Source organism: Apteryx mantelli, chromosome 4 (genome assembly GCF_036417845.1).
Source record: "Apteryx mantelli isolate bAptMan1 chromosome 4, bAptMan1.hap1, whole genome shotgun sequence".
In the NCBI taxonomy this organism is placed as follows: Eukaryota; Metazoa; Chordata; class Aves; order Apterygiformes; family Apterygidae; genus Apteryx; species Apteryx mantelli.
Window position 1 is genome coordinate 63,817,482 of NC_089981.1, and position 22,817 is coordinate 63,840,298.

General features: G+C 51.2%; 1 protein-coding gene across 1 annotated transcript in view; it reads right to left on the minus strand.

The window, feature by feature from the left end:
• The window catches only part of LTBP2 (latent transforming growth factor beta binding protein 2), an 88,886-nt gene that overhangs the window by 9,805 nt on the left and 56,264 nt on the right, over positions 1-22,817 (minus strand). The window contains exons 9-24 of the mRNA XM_067296794.1: positions 19,571-19,645; positions 12,193-12,315; positions 11,486-11,650; positions 10,270-10,500; positions 9,659-9,681; positions 9,122-9,161; positions 8,577-8,672; positions 7,292-7,417; positions 6,721-6,849; positions 4,794-4,913; positions 4,453-4,575; positions 4,097-4,222; positions 1,680-1,802; positions 1,241-1,366; positions 1,023-1,145; positions 632-763 (exon numbers count right to left, since the gene is read on the minus strand). Of these exons, the coding sequence (XP_067152895.1) occupies positions 632-763; positions 1,023-1,145; positions 1,241-1,366; positions 1,680-1,802; positions 4,097-4,222; positions 4,453-4,575; positions 4,794-4,913; positions 6,721-6,849; positions 7,292-7,417; positions 8,577-8,672; positions 9,122-9,161; positions 9,659-9,681; positions 10,270-10,500; positions 11,486-11,650; positions 12,193-12,315; positions 19,571-19,645 (1,881 nt within the window). The remainder of the gene's footprint in view (positions 1-631; positions 764-1,022; positions 1,146-1,240; positions 1,367-1,679; positions 1,803-4,096; positions 4,223-4,452; positions 4,576-4,793; positions 4,914-6,720; positions 6,850-7,291; positions 7,418-8,576; positions 8,673-9,121; positions 9,162-9,658; positions 9,682-10,269; positions 10,501-11,485; positions 11,651-12,192; positions 12,316-19,570; positions 19,646-22,817) is intronic.

Genomic DNA, 22,817 nt, shown 5'->3' on the forward strand with positions numbered 1-22,817 from the left:
ACTCCCCTCCTGCCACTATATCAGGGAGAACTCCCTGGAGCAGCCAGGACAGCCACCTGCCCACAGCCCGCTGCTCCCAAAGCCAGGAGCAGCTCCAGGTGCTCTGAATGCTGGCACAGCCTTGAGCCCAGTGGTTGGCAGCAGCTCCTCTTTGTCACAGCCTTTCCTGAGCCACAGGAAGCCTTAAAAACTGCAGAAACCCCTTTGCGCTTCTCCCTTTGCTTGGGGCTGGAGCCTGAACTCCAAACCCAGACTCCTCAGCCTAACACACTGCAGTACCAGCAGCGTTTCCCCTCACCCACCCCTGCCAAGTGACTGGCACAGGCAGTAGATCCAGCAAGCACAGCTTAGCAGGGGCTGCAGTCCAGTCCCAGCCCTAGAAAGGCTGTAACCTGCTCAGGACTCTCCCTGAGAGGGAAAGCAACACAATGCAGTGTCTGTTCCAGATGCCAGGAAGAGAGAAGTCTAGACATAAGCAGGCAGCTCAGCCAGGAAAACAAGCTCTCAGCATTATCTGTCTCCCTACTGGCCACATGCTTCCTTCTCTGTCTCCTCCCCCCACACCCCTGGCAGAGATGTCCCGCAGCCACCTGCCAGGAGGAGGGACAGGGACACTTGGGGCTGTACTCACCAATGCAGTCACCCAGGGGGGTCCAGTGGAAACCAGGCTGGCAGCCCATGATACAATGGTAGGAGCCCAGGCTGTTCTGGCACCTCCATGCGCCGCAGACGGCATCCCCATATTCTTTACACTCATCCACGTCTGCAGGCCAGCACCAAGAGGTTCAGAAAGAGGAGTGCAAAAGGACAAGGACAGTCAAATAAGGACCCTGCTAACCCACTGCAGAGCCTCAACCGGCTTCAATTTGCCAGAGACCCTGAACTACTGAGCTACCCCTCCTTAGAAGCCATCAGCAACTTTGGGCATTGGGAACCAGAATGCTCCATCCCTGCATCAGCCAGAGGTTACATCCTTCCCCCTGTGTCCCGGGGGTCCGATCTCCCCCAGGATGAGCTCTCACCTACGCAGTCATCAGTCTCCTGGGAGTGCTTGAACCCATTCTCACACAGACACCTGTAGGAGCCTTCTGTGTTCAGGCACTGGCCTTGCAAGCATCGGGACTTGTCTGCACATTCATCCACATCTGCAAGAGCAGGAAAAATTGTCAGCTTGGCTCTTGCAGCAGGGGAGGGGTGAAGGGCAGGACCTGAGGTATGTCCCTGCCATTCGCCAGCTCACCTTGGCAGCTGACTCCACCAGCCGCATTTGAGAAGCCAGAAGCACAAATGCAGAAGTAGGATCCATGACTGTTGAGACACTCACCACTGGGGCTGCAGATCTCACTGTTCAAGCACTCATTCGCATCTGCAGAGGGAGAAGAATCAAAGCCATGAACTCAGCTCTGGGAAACATCCCTTACCCAAGCCACATGGATCCTCCCCTCCAGTCCCTTAGAGGCAGCTCTCCAGGGCTCCTGATCCCCCTGGCTTTCTTGCCATTGAGAAAAAGAGGCTCTTCCCCATCCATGATGACCTTGTGTTTGGCCACCCTAGGGGTGTGCCCAGCATGGTGGCATCACCTACTTTGGTACTGGCATCTTCCCTGCCAAGACAAAAGGCGGATCCATGGGGTTGCTGAATGTTGGGGACTGAGAGGGTTACAGGGATGCGACTTGTACCTTCACACATGGTGCCATTGATGAGCTCAAAGCCAGCCTGGCAGTGGCACTGATAGGAGCCTGGAGTGTTCCTGCACTCTCCCCCCACACACTGAATGGCAGGATCTTCACACTCGTTCACATCTGCCCAAACAGAATGTCACAGCACAGAGTGAGGCCCCAGCTGCAGCCACTACTGGCAAAGATGCCCACCCAGCACAGCCGTCACCCAGCTGACAGCCTGCAAGGCAGGCTCAGGTCGCCCTCACAGAGCGCTCCATCACAGTGAGAAGAGGGCAGAGACTCCCTGTTACTGAGGTGTGAGGAGTCAGCCCAGGCCTTTTACACCCCCCCCCCACACACACACACACCCTGAGGCACTTGGATGACCTGGATCCCAGCCCTGAGCTGAGCACTCACAGACAAACTCAGAGGGTGCTAGCTCCAGTATCCACCTCCACTGGAGCTCTGCTCTGGCTACCATGACCACCAAGAGCCCAGTGCAGAGCCACAGTTGCTGACAAACCTCCTCAGTCAACTGCACAAGAGCAGACATCAACCCAGCAACCCAGCACCAGCAACACCTTCTCTGGTTCTGCTTTCCCACCTGCCAGACTTGCCTATGATGCCTTTCTGTGCAAAGGCAGGGGCCTGTATCAGCTCTTCCCCAGTTGCAGAGCCTCCAGCAAACCCTCTCACCCCAGCTCCCCCCAGGCCTTAGCCAGAGACTGCTGATACTCTGAAAGTTTTGCTCACAACAGAGGACAGAGTTGATGCCTTCCCTCTAATGGAGGGCTGTGCAATGCCAGCAGACTGCAGTTTCTTGTAGAGCCCATGGTGCATGTGGGCAGGGGGCAAGGGCAGAAGGCAAGTCTCCATGCTCAGCCTCAAAGCAGCAATGTTCCTTGCTCCCACCTTCTGCAGGACAGTTACCTAAAAGGCAGGGCTTTGCCCTCCTCTTCCAGAAACCATGCGCAAGGCAGAAGGAAGGAGGTACTTTCCTGTAAGGGCTGGTGTTCAGGCAGCAGAAGACATGCTGGTGGAGAAGGTCCTGCTCTACCATTCTCTCCTGTTAGGAGCGAAAGCACTGAGCCTGGTGCTCAAGGCAGGGACCTTCTCTTCTTCTCTGCAGAGCACTGAGCATGCTATAAGCATAAATGATCATTGTTCCCTACCACCTCAGGGCAGGATAGTGCCCAACTGCTCAGTTTTGAAGGGTTGCAAGCAGCAGGGATGCTCTTGCATCCTTTTGGAGATGAACCATAACCTAGTTTATTTATCACAAAACTATCATGAAACTCTTATCATTCTTCAAATATAAAACCCAGATCCAGAGACAAGGCCACCAGCTGAAGCAGAGAAGAACATGCCATCCTGCCATTGGGTCAGTGTGACCCAAACAGCACCAAACCCTGATAAGGAGCCCTCGTGACACAGCCAGGGCAAGGTGGCTGTGAAGGGGGTCATGTGGAGTCTTGGAAAAGGAGGAGGGCAGACAGAAGGGACCAAATCCAGGCACAAACTGAAACACAGGAAATTCCACTTGAATACAGGAAAACACTTCTTCACTGTGAGGACGGTTGAACACTGGAACGGGTTGCCCAGTGAGGTTGTGGAGTCTCCATCCTCAGGGATATTCAAAGCCCAGCTGGACAAGGTCCTGGACAACCTGCTCTAGCTGACCCTGCTTGAGCAGGGGGGTTGGACCAGATGATCTCTAGAGGTCCCCTGGAACCCTAACTATTCTGTGATTCTGTGAAACCGTTGTTCATCCATCTCACCCAAAAATCAGATGGAAAGTGACATCATTTCACACTGGATTTCTCAGATAGCAATACAGAGGAAAAGAGAGAGGGGAAAACCACCCTCTCTTATCCTATTGGAGGCCTCCATGCAGGGGGGACTTCTGAGATTCACATCAAAGGCAAACTCCTCCAGGAGGCTGTCTGGCACCTATGTGCAGGTTGCAGAGTCCTGTGGCTCTCTAGAGAGAGATTCTCAGTCCATGGGACAATCTTTAACCAAATAGTTTTGCCAGCTCTGCCCTCTTCCTTCCCTTGCTCCAAATAAGGAATCTGCCTTGAGCTAACTCTAATGATGGCCTAGGACATACCCTGGGGGCCAGGAGCCAGGCAGAGAGGGAGTTTTTCCTGTCTGTGCTGGGGCAGTTGAGCTGTAGGGCTGGAACACTGGGCTCTCTCACATGGGACTCTCATGTCTGAGCAATGCAAACAATACAGATCCATACTTGTATTAACTTTCTACCACACATATCTGGCACAGCAGAGCCCTTGAACAACAGTAAAGAACTGGAGAAGGATTGTGAGGCTATAGAAATCTTCAGGCTCCACCAATAACTCAGCTATGGCTATGTCCCTCCCTTTCCTGAGAACACATTGCCCCCAGCATCCATTCCTCTGTCCCTAGGAAAGGGATACCTTCACACATGCTGCCATCTCTGGAGACGGCATAGCCAGAATCACAAGCCACACAGGAGTAGGAGCCCTCGGTGTTGAGGCAGAGTCCAGAGGGACAGGCAGCCTCAGCTGTACACTCGTCGATGTCTGCATAAACACACAAGTGAGAGCGGGATGGGTGGGAAGGATAGAGAGACACCATAAGCAGGGGGACCAGGAGCAGCTGTGCTGAGGAAACAGGCCGACACTGGGGCCAGAGGCTCAGGACTAATTATTGGCAGCAGAGCCAAGCACTCAAGAAGAGCCTAAGAAAAACTCTGTATTGGGTGCATGACACTTCTGAGGGTGATGAGTCTAAAATAAGAGCTCCCCAGTACCTTGGCAACTCTTCTCATCAAGTGTCACCTCATAGCCCTGGTAGCAGGAACAACGGAAGGAGCCGTCCAGGTTGACACACTGTCCATGAGCACAGGTCCCCTCCACAAGGCACTCGTCCACATCTACATGACATAGCAAAGGGCAACACAGCATGGCAAGGATGCTCAGAGACCCCTGGGCCATCCCCACCGCCCAAACCACAAGGGTGTTGTGCTCTGGCCACAAGCACTGTCTGTCCCCTAGAGAAATGTGCTGCACTTGTCCCCCACTCTGTTTGAAGCTTGTACACAGCACTGCCATGAGGGGAGAGGGTGCTTTGCTGAGTACCCAAGTTCCTCACCAATGCATCTCCCGTTCCTGGGCCGATAACCATCTGGACAGCTGACACACTTGTAGGACCCTAGGGTATTGATACACTTCCCACTGGGGCAAGGGCTGGGGTCCACACACTCATTGATATCTGCCAAAAAACCACACTCCTTTCAGGCTCCAAAAGACATACAGTGCAGGCGTCTCCAGAATGTCCCCTGCAGCTGGAACCTCAGAGTCCCCCTTTGAGACAGTGATTCCCAAGGACAGGGGTGTTGAGTTTGTCAGGACTTGGTTGACATTTGTTAGAGTCCCACTTATCATTTGGGAACCTGCACCTACCCCTGAGGGCTGACATAATCCAGCAGTGCAACTCACTGCCACAGGACATCATCAAGAACTGAAATGCTTACAGGTGCAGAGAGGGATCAGACAACATCTGTGCAGGGTTGTTTCACCACGGACTTTCATAACTATGATTAGGATGCAGTCTCCTGCCCATGAAGTCCTTAAAGCCAGTGCTTCCTGGAAGCTGTGTGTGGGACAGCAGCATTCTGTGCACACCCAAATTTCTATACTGTACCCTTAAACATGCTCCCACCCTCTGCTGGAAAAAAAACTATTGAGAAAGAGGGATCTTTGATTAGGCAGATCATATGTTCACAAGCTCAAATGCTCTGAAAGGCCCAGGTTATTTCAAGTGAATGGGATTTTGTGGAGACAGGTGGCATGAGTCTCTGCAGCCTGCTCTCCCTTCAATGCACTGGGCAGCACAGGGGTATGGTGACAGAGTCAACATGGCACTAAAATACACAGCCATCTCTTCCCAGACTGGGAAACTAGCACAGGCTGCAGAACTCGGTGGGGAAATGGGAGAGGATCTAAAGAGAGCTCTCCTCTCTCAGCCCAGGAAAGCCTGTCGCTCCTGCAGGGTGGGGAGGGGACAGGTGGCTGTCACAGGAGGCAAAAGGCAGGCAAGAATGGGTGGATCCATCCTCCTTTCCAGGAGGTGCAACCAAGCAGTGAGGGAAGGAGGTATTCAGCTCTGCACAGAGCTGGGTTGGAGGGGCAGGAGGAGAGGGAGCAACAAGCTTCACCTTCGCACTGTCCTCTGGGGTTCATGACAAAGCCCTCCTTGCACTCACAGCGGTATGAGCCAGGCATGTTGATGCATGGCTGCCCAGGGCATGTGGAGGGCTGATCACATTCATCCCAATTTGGCAACACACAGGGAGACAGTCCTGAAGTCTTCCCCTTCCAGAGTGGGGAAGGCTGGGTACATAAGAGGAGCTGCTCCACCTGCTGCAGGCTCTGCCCAGGGATGCACCATGCCAGGACTCTACTCTATCCCCATCCCAGTCCACCCCCAGATCCCCTCCCCCCCACCATTATACCAGTGATCAGGGCTCACATTGCAGGCTCCTGCCCATTATCTCCATGGGCCTGGCCTCCATGTGCCTCAAGCAGATGGAGCAAGGCCTTTCCACTTGCTCAGCCTAAATTCCAGCTGATGACAAATGTAGAGCAGCAACAAAGCAAAGAGCTTTCCTTCACCCAGCAAGCAGCTACACGCTGGTGACCTCCCTTCCCCTTGCCACTCACTCCCTACAAACCCTCAGCAAAGGGCAATGGAAGATGTCTACATGTGAGCTGGGGAGTCCTGCCTAGGGCGGAGCAGAGCTCATTGGGATTTCTAAGGGGGTCTTTGCTGATTGCCATCTTCCATGACAGGGTCCTGTCCCTGAGTCAGCAGGAGAGAGTGATCCCTGTGGATCAGGCTCTCCCAGGGCAGACCTGCAAGAAAGGAGCATGTGCATGTGCACATGAGAGAGAGCAAGGGAGGGAGAATCAAGTGAAGGATGAGTCTGGAAAGGTCCAACTGATGGGGCCTTTCAGAAAAAGCTTCTCCCTCACCCTGGTGGTGGTGGCAGCACTGGGCCAGACGGCATATCACTTACCCTGACAGGTCTGCTTGTTCTCCGAGACGATCAAGGTGTACCCAGAGTAGCAGAGGCATACATAGGAGCCCACATTATTGATACAGTGACCTTTTCCAGCACAAGGATCCTTCAGGCATTCATCTTCATCTGGGCTCAGGCAAGAAAGGCAGTCACCATTAGCAGCTCCCTGCTGACCCTCCCTCCAGGCCTGAACTCTGTGGGGCACAGGGTGGGCAGAGGCCCAGTAGAGATGCCAGAAAACTTTCTCTCAGAGAGTCTGCATGACCCAAGTGTCTGTTGAGCCCTAGCAAGCACCCTGAGAGTGCTGAGGGCCTGCTCTTAAAACCTCCCCTGAGCACAAAGGCTGGTGGTCAGAGCAGGTGTCCTCCAGCCCCAGTACCGCTTACATGAGACAGGTGGCTGGCTCCTCTCCCCTACTGGGAAGTCTCTACAGGAGAGAGCCGAAGGTCAGCACTGCCCTGAACTCTTAGTGCCTCACATGCCAACCTGCCTATCACACTCTGGTGTGGGGCTGCGATGCTGCACATCTCCCTGCTCACCTCTCGAAATAAAAAAGGCGTCAACGTACCAAGGCAGCTGAGGCGGCTGGGGTGCAACTGATAGCCTGGGTGACACAAGCAGCTGTATCCATCCAGGGTGAGCACACAAGCGCCTGCTCCACAGGAGAGGGGTGAAGAGGAACAGCTACTGGTCTCTGGGGTGGAGAAAGCATGAGGTTGTGGGCAGCACCAAAAGGGTGCAGGAAGTCCAAGGTCTGTGTTTCGTGTCCCCACTAACACTCCTGGGAGATTGCTGTCTCCGTGTTCCCTTCTTGGACAGTAATGGAGCAGGCTCAGCTTGCTCCTCTAATCCTCAGGCAGCCTGTGTCCATGCGGCTGTAGGGAGGACATGGCATTCTCAAGTGCAGACCCTGCTACCTCCTCTGGCCCTGAGTTGTGCTGGGATGCCGCAGTCCCCTGCATAACTGAGCCCCAACCCCACAAGGTGCTGTTACGAAACCAGCCAGCCCCATACAGGCAAGAGGTCTCGGAGGACAGCTGGTGGCAGTGCATGGCACATTCAAAGGGGCTCCTTCTTGGGCCAGAGCAGGGTGGGACACTCACCTGCCTTCCCACCGCCCCATTGAACAGGGGACAGCCAGTGGTGGGGAAGCAAGGGGGTGCAGAAGAAGGCCAGCAGTGACACTGCACACCCCTCAATGCTCAGCCAGGCCCACAGCCAGACCAACCTCAAACAAAAGGCTATTGATGGAGGCACATTCCATAGCAAGGTGCCTCCGTCAGGCCTTCTCCCAGAGGTGCTCCAGCCCCGCGCAGAGGAGCAGAGGCCACGCTCCCAGACACTTAGGCAACCCTGTAACAACAGAGTTCTTGTTATCCATGCAGTAAACAACCCGCCCCTGGGAGCCACATGCTTCCCCTTCCACTCTGACTTCCCAGTGACTCAACACTCTGCTGCAGAGGGAATGGTGCCAAAGCAACTGGAGCAAGCGCGTGATTCCCCTTCTCTGGGAGTCACTGCCATGCTGTGTCAGACAAATGAACTGCAGGCAGGGAAGGACACAGACAGCCAAACTCTTTGCTCCCCTTACAGGATCACTCTCATATCTCCCCACACCCGGCTGTCTTTCCCAGGCTGGGAGCAGTCAGGGTCAGGCTGGAACAGGGTGGGTGAGGCAGTGACAACACTCCAGGGTGTTATGCCAGGGACTTTTTGGGTGGAAGTCAAGTGGGGCATGTGGGAAGACAAGAGGTTTGGGAAAGGAGAAAGCCCCGTACAGAACTGAGGGCACAGTTTCCCTGTAGTTCCAGGCCCACAGAGGAGGGAAATCCCCAAGAGCTGTGGACACACACCTGAGTCTTGCGCTGACATCTGTGTTGGAACTGCATCAATGTGGGGGGTAGTGGTGCCAGGCATGGGAGGAGCATGCGGGGACTCTTCTTTCTCTGCTGAGGTGATTGAGGAAGAACAAGAAAGACATGAGCTCCAGCCTGGGATCCCAGGTGCAAGTGTGTGCGCAAGACCTGCCCACACTGGGTATCCCAACACCCACAGCCCTGAGACAACTTATAGGAAAAGGCAGGGGTGGTGTCAGGCCCAGGTGCAGAAATCTCACAATCCTGTTATTTAAAAAAACCTTATCTATGTCACTCCCCATAGAACCAGCATGGCCTGCTGGAGTGGCACCACATCCCTGCATCCCCACACTGGCTGCTCCACAGCCACAGATCTCTGACCATCCACCCACTGTGTAACAAGAGCTCCCTCTGCACTGACCCTTAGCCAGTACAGCCAGGAGCCCATCCTGCCCAGCACTGGCTGGTGCCATGCAGAGGAGGCAGCTCAAAACCTCTTCTCTACTACTACCACCTTGACCACGTGCCAGCTGGACACTTACCAGTGTGTGTGGCAGGCTCTGGGGTGGCATCAGCAGGGCCCTGAGGGACAGAAACATAAGACTGTCTTTTCCCACAAGAACATAGCTGAGAGGCAATTTCCCGGAGACACATCCCATACACTTCCCGGCTCCTCTTGCACTCTGAGACACTGCCATGAGAGGAGTTGCTGCTATGACTGGGTGCACATGGCAGGGCTACATCATTCTGAGCACATCATCCTGAACAAAGCACAGTTCCTCTGGACCTTGGCATCCCACTTTACATTCTGACTTCTCAGTTGGACACTCCAGGGTAGGGGTCTGCACAGGGTAGGGTAACCAGTGGTGCAGTGACTTCAGCCACAGCAGCTCAATCGAGGTGTAAGAGTCTGTAGTTCACACTCTGTTCCCTTAACCAGCAGCTATTTCCTCTCCTTAGTCCTATCTCTGATCACATTTCACACCTCCCCATCATCTATTTGTATGATACATGTCACTTTTCCTGCCCATCATGCCACCACAGATATACACAGGCTTAGTGAGATGAGCCTTACTCACCTGCCCAGCAGGAGAAACTTCACCTGGAAAGTGAAACAGTGCATGGTGAGTAGAGACAAGATGGTCTGCCATCCTTCCTGAGTCCTGGCTGCTCTAACATCACCCACCTCCCAGACACTGCCTCTGAGTCCCTCATTCTTCTCAGTAAGTTTGTTCCCAAAGCCAACACACGAGGACTCCTCTCCCAGCCCTTCACAGACCCCAGGAACTTCCACTCCAGCAGATGCTGGCACAAGCCATTGGTCACACTTTTCTCTGGCTGTACTGGACAAAGACCTAAGGACTGCAGTGCCAAGACTCCCACACAGAGCTGAGGTCCAAGCAGAGGCAACCTGGCCACCCAGCCAGGTTCAGCAGGCCACCCAGCACCAGCTGCAAAGATGTGATCACAGGAGCCTGGAACACTCAACCTCCTCTCCAAGGGCTTGATGAGGTTGTCTAGTGTTCTGTGGATACTGGTTGGACTGAAAGACACCTTGCATATCCACATACATGCAGAGAGCCCCTACCAGCTAGAAATCCAGACATGGGGACAAGACAGGGCCTGGGAATTTGCCCTTCCTTGCTATAGGCCCAGATGGAGCAGCTTTGAGCATTAGATCCCGCACTACCCTCTCCTGCTGAGGTGCCAGGATGGGGGAATGCCTCCACGATGCTCCCACGCAAGCTGTCCTGAAGTCGCTGTCTTCCTCCTGCCCAATTTAATGTCCCGTTGCTGCTTTCCCCTTGCTCTTCCAAGCTGAGCGGTAGCTCTTCTGCCTCTGCCTTTCTCATGGACAGGCGGATATCAGAGCTAGAGTAGGTGTAGCCATGTCCTGCTGGGCAAATCTCCTTGAAGGCTTCTGTGAGGGAAAATCAAGCCAAAGCTTTAGAGGGCAGGGGGTGAAAGGCTGATGCAGAGACTACAAATCTAAAACCTGGCTCATAGCACCCAGACTTGACAGTGGGACAGTGAAGGAAGGAGTGAAAATAGACAGGCCTACAGCATCTGTATGTGAATGTAGGTGACAGTTTCTCCCATCCTATCATCTTCTGGAGATTTCTAAGGGTTAAATCATGGTAGAAACACATCTGGGCTGCAGTGGGTGGATGCTTCAAGTGGAAGGAATTGGCCCACAGTGCAGGGTGGGTTTCTAACAAGTTCTGGCCAGCATTCCTGAACACAAAAACTACATCTATCCCCTGGGACAGTACTGTTGGGGAGGAATCACGCCACATGAAGGTTGAAGCTGAGCAAGGGAGCAGATAAAAGTGAACCCCTGGTATCCTGGCACTGGGGGCTTTGCACATCACTCAGGATGCTCTGCACAAACCACCCACAGATCTTTCCCATCCCCAAGGAATTCTGCACTTTTGTCTCCTTCCCACTACATGCTGAAAGATGCTAAACTCATCCTCCTCACCTGACTGTCACTCCAGCAGTAGATGAAACATTCATTTTAAGGGATGCAGAGACAGAAAGAGCTGTCAAGCAAAGCTAGGCACAGACATGGCTGTGTTCTCCCTCTGGTGCACAGTGTTTTCCTATCAGGGACTTCTGTATCTGCCTGATATTACCCAGGTCTGCTTCCTGGACTGCTGTACCTGTATCACAGGTCTACCTCTGCATCACTCTGCTCCAGGTCTTGCAGCCATGTACATGGTCTAGTGCTGTGTCTCACAGACCTCTGCACTCAAGCCCTGGTCTGTGCACTGGTCCCTGGACTGTATAACCCCTGTCTCACTGTGGACTGGCTGTAGGCAAGGAGCTAGAAGACAACATAAGTTCAAGCAAGCCCAAGCCCCAGTCTAATCACAGCAGGCAAAGCCAAAGTGGGCACATCTCACCTGAACCAGGCACAGGGCACTTCTCACAGTTCTTCCCCCAGCCCTTGCCAACACGGCTGCAGCAGCAGATCTGCTGGGTGATTTGATGGGAGAGGGGGAAGGAGCACACACCTCCGGCTACTGAGCGATAACACAGCCCCTGTTCCATGGACACTGCCTTGTCCGCTGAAACACAATGGCAGAATCAGCCTGGTGTCAAGCTCTACACTGACCAAAGAGAGGAAGGATGTTCAGCCTCTCCACCTCAGGCCTCTCTTTGCCTGTGCTTCCCACCTTACCCTAAGAACTGCCCCATCCTCATCCCAGAAAACCCTCTGGGCCATCAATCATCAGGCCATTACTCCCACCTGTGTCAGTCCCAAACTAATTCAGCTCCTGTGGGAGCTCTGTCAAACAGGGAGGCTGTTCTTCTCCTCTGCTACTGCACCACAGGCATGTTCCTTCAGGGCTCTGCAGTGAACAGGAGCAGAAGACCATGAAAGGCCCACGGAGAAAAGCCCTGTCTGAAGAGGGACCTAGGTACCCATGCACACAAACATAGGACAGTCTACAGGCATGCTGTGTCTCCCCCTGCACCCACACACCCTTGCAAGAGGCATGAAGCATACTGCAGCCCCCACCCAGCTCATGATCTGTGGGGTCCTGCCCATACCTGGAGGGCCTTGGGCAACTGCCCCCTCCCAGCTTGATGGGTTCTCTGCACTTACAGATACAGTGGCTGCGGGATGGGTCCAGCATGGTGCCAGGTTTGCAGGTGCAGCGGAAGCTGCCACGGGTGTTCACACACTCAGCGTCTTTGCACAGACCCTGCATCAGGCATTCATTGATATCTGTGTGGAAGAGAAAGACTGGCTCAACCAAGAGACCTTGATCCTGCTGCCTAGTTAGGGCCTGAGAGCCCTTGCTGGGCATGGGAAGGACTGTGAGGTAGAGTGGAGCTCTGTTCTCTCCCCTACTGCTTTTTAGTTAAGCCAACCTCCAGAGCCTGGATGGTGCCTGCAAGTTGATTAAAAAATCAACACACTGTTCTCTGATGCCTTCTAGCCTCCTCTCCCACAGGCTGAGAGTGACCCCAAGCAGGAGCAGAAGGTTGATGCTATCCTTCACCTCCTAGATGAGCTGGCCTCAGCAGAATCAGACCACAGTGGGAAAGAGCAGCAGGTGTGCCAAGGTGCTTCCACACACAGAGGTTAGGCACCTTCCTTGCCATGGCACTAGGGACAGCTGAGCCAGGGCTCATCAAGAGCTCCCAGGAAGGGCACAGAGATTAAGTGTCCAGAACAGGCACTGGCAGAGGCTCTGGCTTAGCCACAGCTCTTGGAGGATGGGAGACAGAGAGAATCTGGGAATTGGGATGATGCTCTGATCAGCCGGGACATTTCAGCCCTCCCTCCACATCACAGGCCTTGGCTGCCTCTTGCCACAAAGCCTTGTTTCTCAGGTCTCTTAGATGAGCTCTGCGTAGTCTGTCTGGCTGCAGGCATATGGTCCTCTCTGTCACTGCCTCAAGTTCCAATCGCTCTTTAGTCTCTGGGGCTTGCTACGATGCAATTGTCTTTGACAAATGGGAAGGAATCATCATCCTTGTTGTTCACCTTTGGCCCTGTGCTGTCAGATCAGGTGATGTTGATGCTATTCTGTCATTCCCTCAGCCTCCAGGTCCCCTTAGCCCAGAGCCTCCCATCAGGTGCCCTGGGTCAGAGCTCAGGTCTCAGCCACACAGGTGTCCTAGGCAGCCTCTGAACTGAGCAGTTTGGTGGGAACCTCCATGGTGACAGCAATCCCACATCTGCTGCACAGAACTTGCTTGCTACAGCTGCAGAGATGGCTCTCAGACGACTGCTCTGCTCTGGAATCCTCATGGAAAACAGATGTGGTGCCTCTGATGAGCCACCCTGTTAAGATCACTCTTACAGCCCTCAAGGTCATGTTTGTGAGCCTTGATTGGCAAGCAAGTCTTGTCCTCTAACTCAGCCCCCGGTCCTGCTAGTCTGGAGCAGTCCACCACAGAGGATCCTTGTTGAGAAACACAGTGCCATCCCACAGAGAGGGCAGTGACTGATCCTCACACAGTGCCCAAGTGCCAAGCAGAATTACAGGGGGCCAATCTCCAACTTGTCACTGTAGTGTCTCCTTCTGTGAACAGGTTGTGTGAGCAAAAACTTGCAAAGTTCAAGCACTGCCTCTGCCACTGACTCAGCATGCAACATAAGACACAGCCTTTGGGAAGGGAACTGGTTTTCCAAAAGGGAAACACCATAGGTCTCATCCATTTGGCCTGCAGTAAAGCCTTTCCTACAGCACCACATAGGAATGTATTAGCTAAGTGGGAGAAGATGGGGATTGGCAAGAAGTGTGTAAAGGGGGAGCTGAGGGCAGATTTCAGGGTGAAGGACAAGGAGGGAGCATTCCTCATGGCTTGGTCTGGCTTTATATCTTCACTGAAGACTTTGGCCCAGAAAAGTAAGTGTCTTGATGAAATGCGCTGTGTCATGAGGCACAAGCAGTGGAGGAAGAGCTGGACTGTACAATGGAGTGGTAAAAATGGGATGAACCTCAGCAGCACTTGGGGACAAACCACAAAAACATTTATCACAAGCTAAGGGTGCATCAAGTGGGAGCAGCCAGTGAGAGGGACCTGAGTGCTCACAGGACAACTGTAAGCTGCCAACATCACATTGTTGTAAAAAAGGCAAATGTGATGCTAGGCAGCACCATAACAAACACTTTCCAAGGACACAGGGTAGTCCTAATGCAAGTGTAAGGCTCTGATGAGACATCAGGTGCCCTGAGAGTACCTGGTGGTGCTCTAGAGACTGACTCAAGGTGGAATAGGTGTAAAGAGGGCTGCTTGGACACTCTGAAGAATGGAGACATGAGAAAAGCTTAGATCAGAACAGCTGGGCTCAGGAACTGCTTTCCTAGCGCTACCTTATTCCTTGGAGCTGGAGCACCACTGCTTGGTGAAAGTGGGGCTATCACACAGCCAACCACAACAGCCAGAGTTTTGACTTAATGACCTGGGAGGTCCCCTCCAGTCCTGCGCTCTTGACTCCTTCTTTCATCCCACCTGCTGCCCTATACATGGTTGAGTAACACTGAGGCTGTCAGGACCAGGCCATGATTGACCAATTGGAAGTATTAATGCTACAGGGATGTGCAGCAGTCTAAGGGATAATAGGATTTGGCTGTGCTGACCTAGTGAAGGCCCTCCTCCAGTTTCTGCTGCAAATGTTTCAGCACATGATGGAGAGAAATTTAATCCCAAGGTCCTCTTACCAGGGTGGCACAGTCAGTCCTTTGCATGCCCCTTGACCATCCCAGACCCCGAGGAAGGACAGCTCTCAAGTTCTCTCTAGATAGGCTGGTGTGAGTGAGTCCCAAACAAAACGTCCTCCTCCACAGAACAGAATTGGTGGCCTCAGAGCTGAGAGATAGTAAAGCTCAACACAGAGAGGAGCATTCAACAGATTTTCTACCCTGGATGATACAGAAAACCTGTGCATAGCACTGCCACTTGCCTATCCCTCTCTTGCTGCTCTGGGAAGAAGGGGTGGTGGTGACAGCTCTGTGACAAGCACCGGTCTCCTGTCCTGTGCCAAGTACAGGACAGAGTTCATGAGAAGCAGAATCAGCAGCCAAATGTGCTGGGAACCCCACTCAGAGAAGAAGCTTGGGCTCTCCAGAATAGCCTCAGGGCTCATCTCTGTCACTCCCTGGCACCACTTGAATGCCTTGTCATTCTGACACACCAAATGGATGAGGTGTTTGGCCTATGTATAAGCAAAGGGATTGAAGGGATTAGAATAATGAGAGTGCAGGACAAACAAGCACCAAGGGCTCAGCTTTGTGCGCTTAATTTAAAACAGGGCCACATCCTGGCCCTACTCCAACCCCCTCTTTTCCACTGGCAGCAGAAGACTCACCCACAGTGGAAACCCCCAAGGGGAACAGAAGCAGGCAAGCGAGCTCTGCGCCACACACTCCTACCCCCTGTGGCATGCCAGAGACATAACTGGACCCTCAGGAAGAGGCTAAGGGGCCCATAAACTGAGATCCATAAGCTGTCTCATCTGCTTCTTCCTACCCCACACCAACCTACTGATGCTCCTCAGAAACAGCCATGCTGGATCAGGCAGCCTGCAGTAGAAAGGTGCAGGCTGGTTTATGCTGCTCTCTGGTGAGCAAACAGGACCCGAGTCAGCAATAGACACAAGGATTTATGGACACCAGGGCGCAGGTGTGTGCTCAATGCAGTGACCACAGTGTATTGTAGACCTCCCTACCATCATCTCCAGCTTCCCCAGCCAGCAGCTCCCAAGACAACCTCTGCCTCATGTATTGCAACCACATTATTCCTTCCAGTGGCATCCTCCTTGCTGGTCCAGGTAGCACTGGGACATTCCCTGGCCAGTGTGAGGACAGCCTGTGCTGTTCTCTTTAACAGCCATAGATCCGAAGCCTCCAGGCTGTTGTTAATCAGAGACAATCAGCAGTCACTGAAGATGCTATGGTTCCCCGTCCCCAGCTGCTGGTGCAGGAGGATCTGGGTTGTGTGGCCAAGCTCCTTTCTAGGGGAATGAGTCTGGAGAATGTCTCCTGGAATCTGGATGGATTGTGGGAACTGAAGCCACCCACTGCTAGGTATTCCAGACACTCTCTGCTTGGATTCATTACAGCCTTGTTCCTGCTCGATGGGATGCAGTAAACTAAGGAAAGGAGTTCCTGTAGAATGAGCTATTTGTTCCTCTGCTGGAAGGCACAACCCTTTCTGTCCATATGGAACAGAGTGAGGTGGGCTCTTCCCAGGGCCCTCCTCTGGTCACTCATCAGTGCTTTAATGAGAGCCTGAAAAGCCAGAGCTCAGTGACGTGGTCATTCAGCTCCTTCTCAGCTCAGCTCTTCTCCTACAGCCAATGGCCTCAGGAACCATCAGCTGTCATCAGCCCCTTGACTCTCTTCCTACCTGGGCAGGAAAGAGAGGGACATCTGCAGCTTCTCCCACAGTCTATCAGCCAAATTGCTCACTCTAGACCTTGAAGTGAGGTGCTAGGCTTCCTGACACATATCCCACAGCCACAGCAAAGATCAGGAAAGCACCCTGAGGCAGCAGGCTGTCTGCAGAAAAGTACCTCTCTAGCCTGGTTTACAAAGGAACCAGCAGAAGCGCATAACTCTGCTTCATGATTTTTCCTGTACGAAAATATTTTTCTAGCCAACTCCATTTTGCTCCCTCTGCTTCTCAGCCTCACCCTGCTCCAGAGGGGGTGCCAACCTGGAGCAGGCGTCATATGTCTCTGTTCACTGACACCAGTCACTCACGCTGCTCTGTTCCTCAGACTCCTATTTAGTATCTTTGAGTAGCTCCTCCTATCCATAGCACTGTCTGTGGCCAATGGCTGCAGAAAGGATGAGAGCTGAGCACCAAAGAGAATAGAAGCCACTGCGTTATTGAAAATTCTCCCCTAGGACAATGGGGAGAGGCTGACTCAATAATTAAGCAAGCATGTTGGAAAGTCCCAGCTAACAGATGAGTCATTAGATTGCCAGCCCTGGGTTTGCATGGCGAGGGCCCAACTCCCTGCTGCATCTTCTACATGACACTTCTCAGCTTATCATGAATCACAAAAATGGAATCATAAAATTCCACTTCAGTCAGAACACAGAAAACACAAACATTGTGGGCCAAAGACACCAAATACAGGCATACATTGTTTTATTGTGCTTTGCTTTATTGCGCTTCGCAGATATTGCGTTTTTTACAAATTGAAGGTTTGTGGCAACCCTGTGTCGAGCAACTCTGTTGGCACCATTCTTCCAACAGCATGTGCTCACTTCGTGTCCCTGTGTCACATTTTGGTAATTCTCGCAATATTTCAATCTTTTTCATTATCATTATATCTGTTATGGGGATCTGTGATCAGTAATTTTTGATGTTAATATTGTAATTGTTTTGGGGCACCATGAACCACACCCATATAAGACAGCAAACTTAATCGATCAATGTTGTGTGCGTTCCGACTGCTCCACCAACCGGCCATTCCCCCGTCTCTCTCCATCTCCTCAGGCCTCCCTATTCCCTGAGACACAACAATATTGAAATTAGGGCAATTAATAACCCTACAATGGCCTCTAAGTGTTCAAGTGAAAGGAAGAGTTGCACGTCTCTCACTTTAAATCAAAAGCTAGAAATGATTAAGCTTAGTGAGGAAGGCATGTCAAAAGCCGAGACAGGCCGAAAGCTAGGCCTCTTGCGCCAGTTAGCCAAGTTGTAGATGCAAAGGAAAAGTTCTTGAAGGAAATTCAAACTGCTACTCCAGTGAACACACGAATGCTAAGAAAATGAAACAGCCTTAGTGTTGATATGGAGAAAGTTTTAGTGGTCTGGATAGAAGACCAAACCAGCCACAACATTCCCTTAAGCCAAAGCCTAATCCAGAGCAAGGCCCTAACTCTCTTCAATTCTGTGAAAGTTGAGAGAGGTGAGGAAGCTGCAGAAGAAAAGTTTGAAGCTAGCAGAGGTTGGTTCATGAGGTTGAAGGAAAGAAGTCATCTCCATAACATAAAAGTGCAAGGTGAAGCAGCAAGTGCTGATATAGAAGCTGCAGCAAGTTATCCAGAAGATCTAGCTAAGATAATTGTTAAAGGTGGCTACACTAAACAACAGATTTTCAATGTAGATGAAACAGCCTTATATTGGAAGAAGATGCCATCTAGGACTTTCCTAGCTAGAGAGAAGTCAATGCCTGGCTTCAAAACTTCAAAGGACAGGCTGACAGCAAGAGAACTAGAGCTGACAGCAAGAGAACTAGACTTAGAAGTAGAGCCTGAAGATGTGACTGAGTTGCTGCAATCTCATGACAAAACTTTAAAGGATGAGGAGTTGCTTCTTATGGATGAGCAAAGAAAGTGGTTCCTTGAGATGGAATCTACTCCTGGTGAAGATGCTGTGAACTTTGTTGAAATGACAACAAAGGATTTAGAATATTACATAAACTTAGTTGATAAAGCAGCGACAGGGTTTGAGAGGATTGACTCCAATTTTGAAAGAAGTTCTATTGTGGGTAAAATGCTATCAAACAGCATCGCATGCTGCAGAGAAATCCTTCATGAAAGGAAGAGTCAATTGATGCAGCAAACTTCATTGCTGTCTTATTTTAAGAAATTGCCACAGCCACCCCAACCTTCAGCAGCCACCACCCTGATCTGTCAGCAGCCGTCAACGCTGAGGCAAAACCCTCCATCAGCAAAAAGATTATGACTCGCTGAAGGCTCAGATGATGGTTAGCATTTTTTAGCAATAAAGTATTTTTTTAAATTAAGGTATGTACATTGTTTTTTTAGACATGATGCTATTGCACACTTAACAGACTACAGCATAGTGTAAACATAACTTTTATATGCACTGGAAAATCAAAAAATTTGTGTGACTCGCTTTATTGCAATATTTGCTTTATTGCGGTGGTCTGGAACCAAACCCACAATATCTCCGAGGTATGCCTGTAACCATGATCAGGGAAGAAGTACAGGATGATGCCTTCCTCATATGGAGCTGAGGGACTGAGGAAGTGAGAATGCATAGACCCCAGCAGTGTGGGGCAGGCAAGCAGAGCCTCACAGCATATACAAGTGACATACTTAGAACAGAAGGATTGACTTTTACAGCACTCTACAAACTTACAAAAAAGAAAAATGAACAAGCAGACAATCTTCTGAAACTTTTGAGGCAACTTCTGTTGCTTCAGACTACAGGAGAAGTGCTTTTACACATACACTTAACACAGCAGCAATATAGATCCTTACAGTGCATGTACAGCAGGGAACTGAAGTCAAAATTAAGAATGTCAGTAGTATTTATCAGGTGAGTTTCCTTGTGTTGGCCTAGTTGTGAGCTGACTATGTTTATGAGTTGAGTCATGCAGCCCAGTGTTACTTGTTTTTTTTCATGCTTGATGGAAGCACAGGGATTTTTATCTTTGTAGATCTGTATCAGGGAAGTTAGATAACTGTTTTACTTGTATAGATAATTATTACTCTTTCTGAGGATGTGGGAAGAAGAGAGAGGAATAAAAGCAGCATCCTTACCTTGACAGTGGCTCCTGTTCAGCCTCTTATATCCTCGGGGACACTCCACCTGTCCATTCTCAATCACAGGGTATGCTGGGAAGAAAGCAAACAGTGTGGGAAATAGGCAGCAGAGCCAACCACCGGGGCTCTATCTTCTCTTCCTCCTTCCTTGCTTCATGCCTACCTTATCAGCTACTGAATGTGGGCTCAATGTCCTCCTGTCCCACTTTTCCCTCTCCTGCCCCATCTTCTCTGCCAGTAAGACACAGTCCCCATCTCCATGATATTGCTTGTGTGCCTCTTCATTATAGGTAATAAAAAATCTTTTGCTAGTCATGATCTTCCCCTCCATTCTTGTGCTCAGCCCCTCTACTACATGCACGAGAGTGACCACCACCAAAAAAGCCCTTCACAGGGATCCTACAAGCCCTTTCTCCTCCATAACGGGACACATTACTTCCTCCTTTGCTCCACCTGAACACAAGATCAGCAGCTCGAGTACCCACACAGCACAACCAAGAGGCAGCTCCTACCCACACTAATACCACTTGGGCAGAGGGGTACCCAGGTTGGCCTTCAACAAGCCTGTGGAGACTCCCAGGGCAGAGGGAAAGGCAGGAGCAGCCACGGAGGAAAGGCCTGGATGACAGACCCAGCCATGAAGACACACTGACACATTTCCCAAGCAGTGACTTCTGCTACTTGGCAGGTGCCAGACTGGCGACCCAGAGGTGCTGCCTGTGTTTAATTATCTGTCACTGTTATCACCTCAACTTCCCTCAAGCCAGCTTGGATAGCCAGGTTGCACATGACAAGGGGGATCAGAGTGGAAGAAATGACAAAGGTCCTTGATGAAATGCTGAAGTAACAGCCCAGGGCCCATTTATTACCTTTTCCCCTATTTTACAAGAATCTCTTGGCTCTGACTCCATGTGATTTCCTGCCCCAATCACTCTCACAAAAGGCATTTTCAAATTGCTGCTTAAAATAGTTTTGTGGGTTTCAATATGACCTGTAACCTGCACAATTAAATCTCTCCAAAATTTTTATAGGCAAGTAAAATGTGGCCAGTAAATCCCAAGAACGTCAAATTTAGGCACCGTATATTGGAGCAACAGAAAGGGAATTTGAGGGTTGACCTGCTGGAAAGCAGCTCTGCCGAGAAGGACCTGGGAGTGCTGGTGGACACCAAGTTAACCATGAGCCAGCAATCTGCCCTTGTGGCCAAGAAGGCCAATGGTATCCTGGGCTGCATCAGGAAGTGTTGCCAGCAGGTCGAGGGAGGTGATTCTCCCTCTCTACTCAGCCCTGGTGAGGCCACATCTGCAGTACTGCGTCCAGTTCTGGGCTCTCAGTACAAGAGGGATGCAGCACTACTGGAGCAAGTCCAGCAAAGGGCTACAAAGATGATTAGGGGACTGGAACATCTCTCTTATGAGGAAAGACTGAGAGAGCTGGGCCTGTTTAGCTTGGAGAAGAGAAGGCTGAGAGGAGATCTTATCAACGTGTACAAGTATCTGAAGGGAGGGTGTCGAGAGGATGGGACCAGACTCTTTTCAGTGGTGCCCAGTGACAGGACGCGAGGCAACGGGCACAAACTGAAACACAGACAATTCCATGTGAACATGAGGAAATACTTTTTCACTGTGAGGGTGACAGAGCACTGGAACAGGTTGCCCAGAGAGGTTGTGGAGTCTCCTTCTCTGGAGGTATTCAAAACATGCCTGGATGCAATCCTGTGCAACGTGCTCTAGGTGACCCTGCTTGAGCAGGGGGGTTGGACTAGATGATCTCCAAAGGTCCCTTCCAACCTCAACCATTCTGTGATTCTGTGATTTGGGAGCTGAAGGACTGGGGAGTGAGTAAGCATGGGGGGCGGGTAGAAAGGATGGAAGCCTAAGGATGGGATTTTCCCAGGGTGGGACTTCTTTTTAATGTTCTGGACCATATGTTTGGAAACAAGATGTGAGCATAACAGCTAAGTAACTGTTCAGGCATATTCCCACCAGTCAAATTCCTCCTGCCTGTCATCAGTAGCTCACACTCTAGAGTCATTAAATGGGAAGCCCTTCATGGCATAAAGTGTATCTGCCTCTAGGATCTGGTAGATTCCTAATACATTGCAGCTTTCAAGAACCAGGGGTAACATCCTTGAGACAAGAGTTGGTCAAAAAGAGCCTATGAAGGGTAAGAAAACAAACACAGTACTGGCGGCAGAAATCAGGGGAGTCCATAACATTGAGCCCATTAGCACAGTTTAAAGCCATTCTAGGACACTTCTTGGAGGCCAAAAGCTAGGAACCAGCCTCCTAAGAAAAGGTGCTTAGGAAATAACAGACATGAGAACAAGAAGCTGTTCACCGTCCTGTGTCAGGATGGAGGAGAGAAAGCCTAGTTTCCTCAGGTATACTAAATTAAGCTACAGGGCTCTTTTTAAGTGCAAAGAGAGTTACTCACTGGCTGGGTGAAAGACTAGGAAGAAAAATCTACTCACCCCCTCACCAGTTCAGTCATGAAGCAGGGGTTGTTTAAAAATACCTGGAAGTTAAGGGAAAGGGGATGCAGCTGGTGATATGATACTGGGAATCACTTACCAGAACCCCAGAGTTCAAGAGCAGGGGCACTGGGTAAATTTCCAACATTCTGGAAAGAGAAAAACAACCTCTAGCTCATGAGCTCCAGGTCTGGGGCCCCAGCGAGATTCCAGGTCCTCCCACACCACAGTCTGTGGGCTAAGGGCTGCCGACAGGCATTAACTGTGCTTGGAAGCATCTGTCAGCCTCAGCACAATGTGATAACAGATGCTCAAATGAAGCAGCATCGTTATATGTGAGCCCTCTGACAGGGAGCCAAGTATGCTGGAAATCAAACAGTGATGACATGTGTCAGAGCCCTGCTCCATCTCCAAAAAGCCTTTGCAGAGAAACAGGCCTTGTGCAGCATCCCTTTGCCAGATGCTGCTGGGGAGAAGGCAAGGCAGAGGGTGGAAAATACTGGGGAGGGGTGAGTGTGCAGGTCTTGTGCCACCTCAGCATCCATACAACTCAAGACTGCAGAAACCTGCAGCTCATTAATGCAGCAAATTAGTCGTGAGGCTGTGGATGAATGCCGAAATTTTGTAAAGAAACCCACATTCCCTGGAAAGAATAACTGTAATGTAATGTGAGCAGATCTTTCTGTACCAAGGGGAACCAAGACAGTTTCTGAAGTACTGGATGGAGGCTGCTCTCTTTCTGCCAGGATACAGCCACAAGGGAAGACAGCA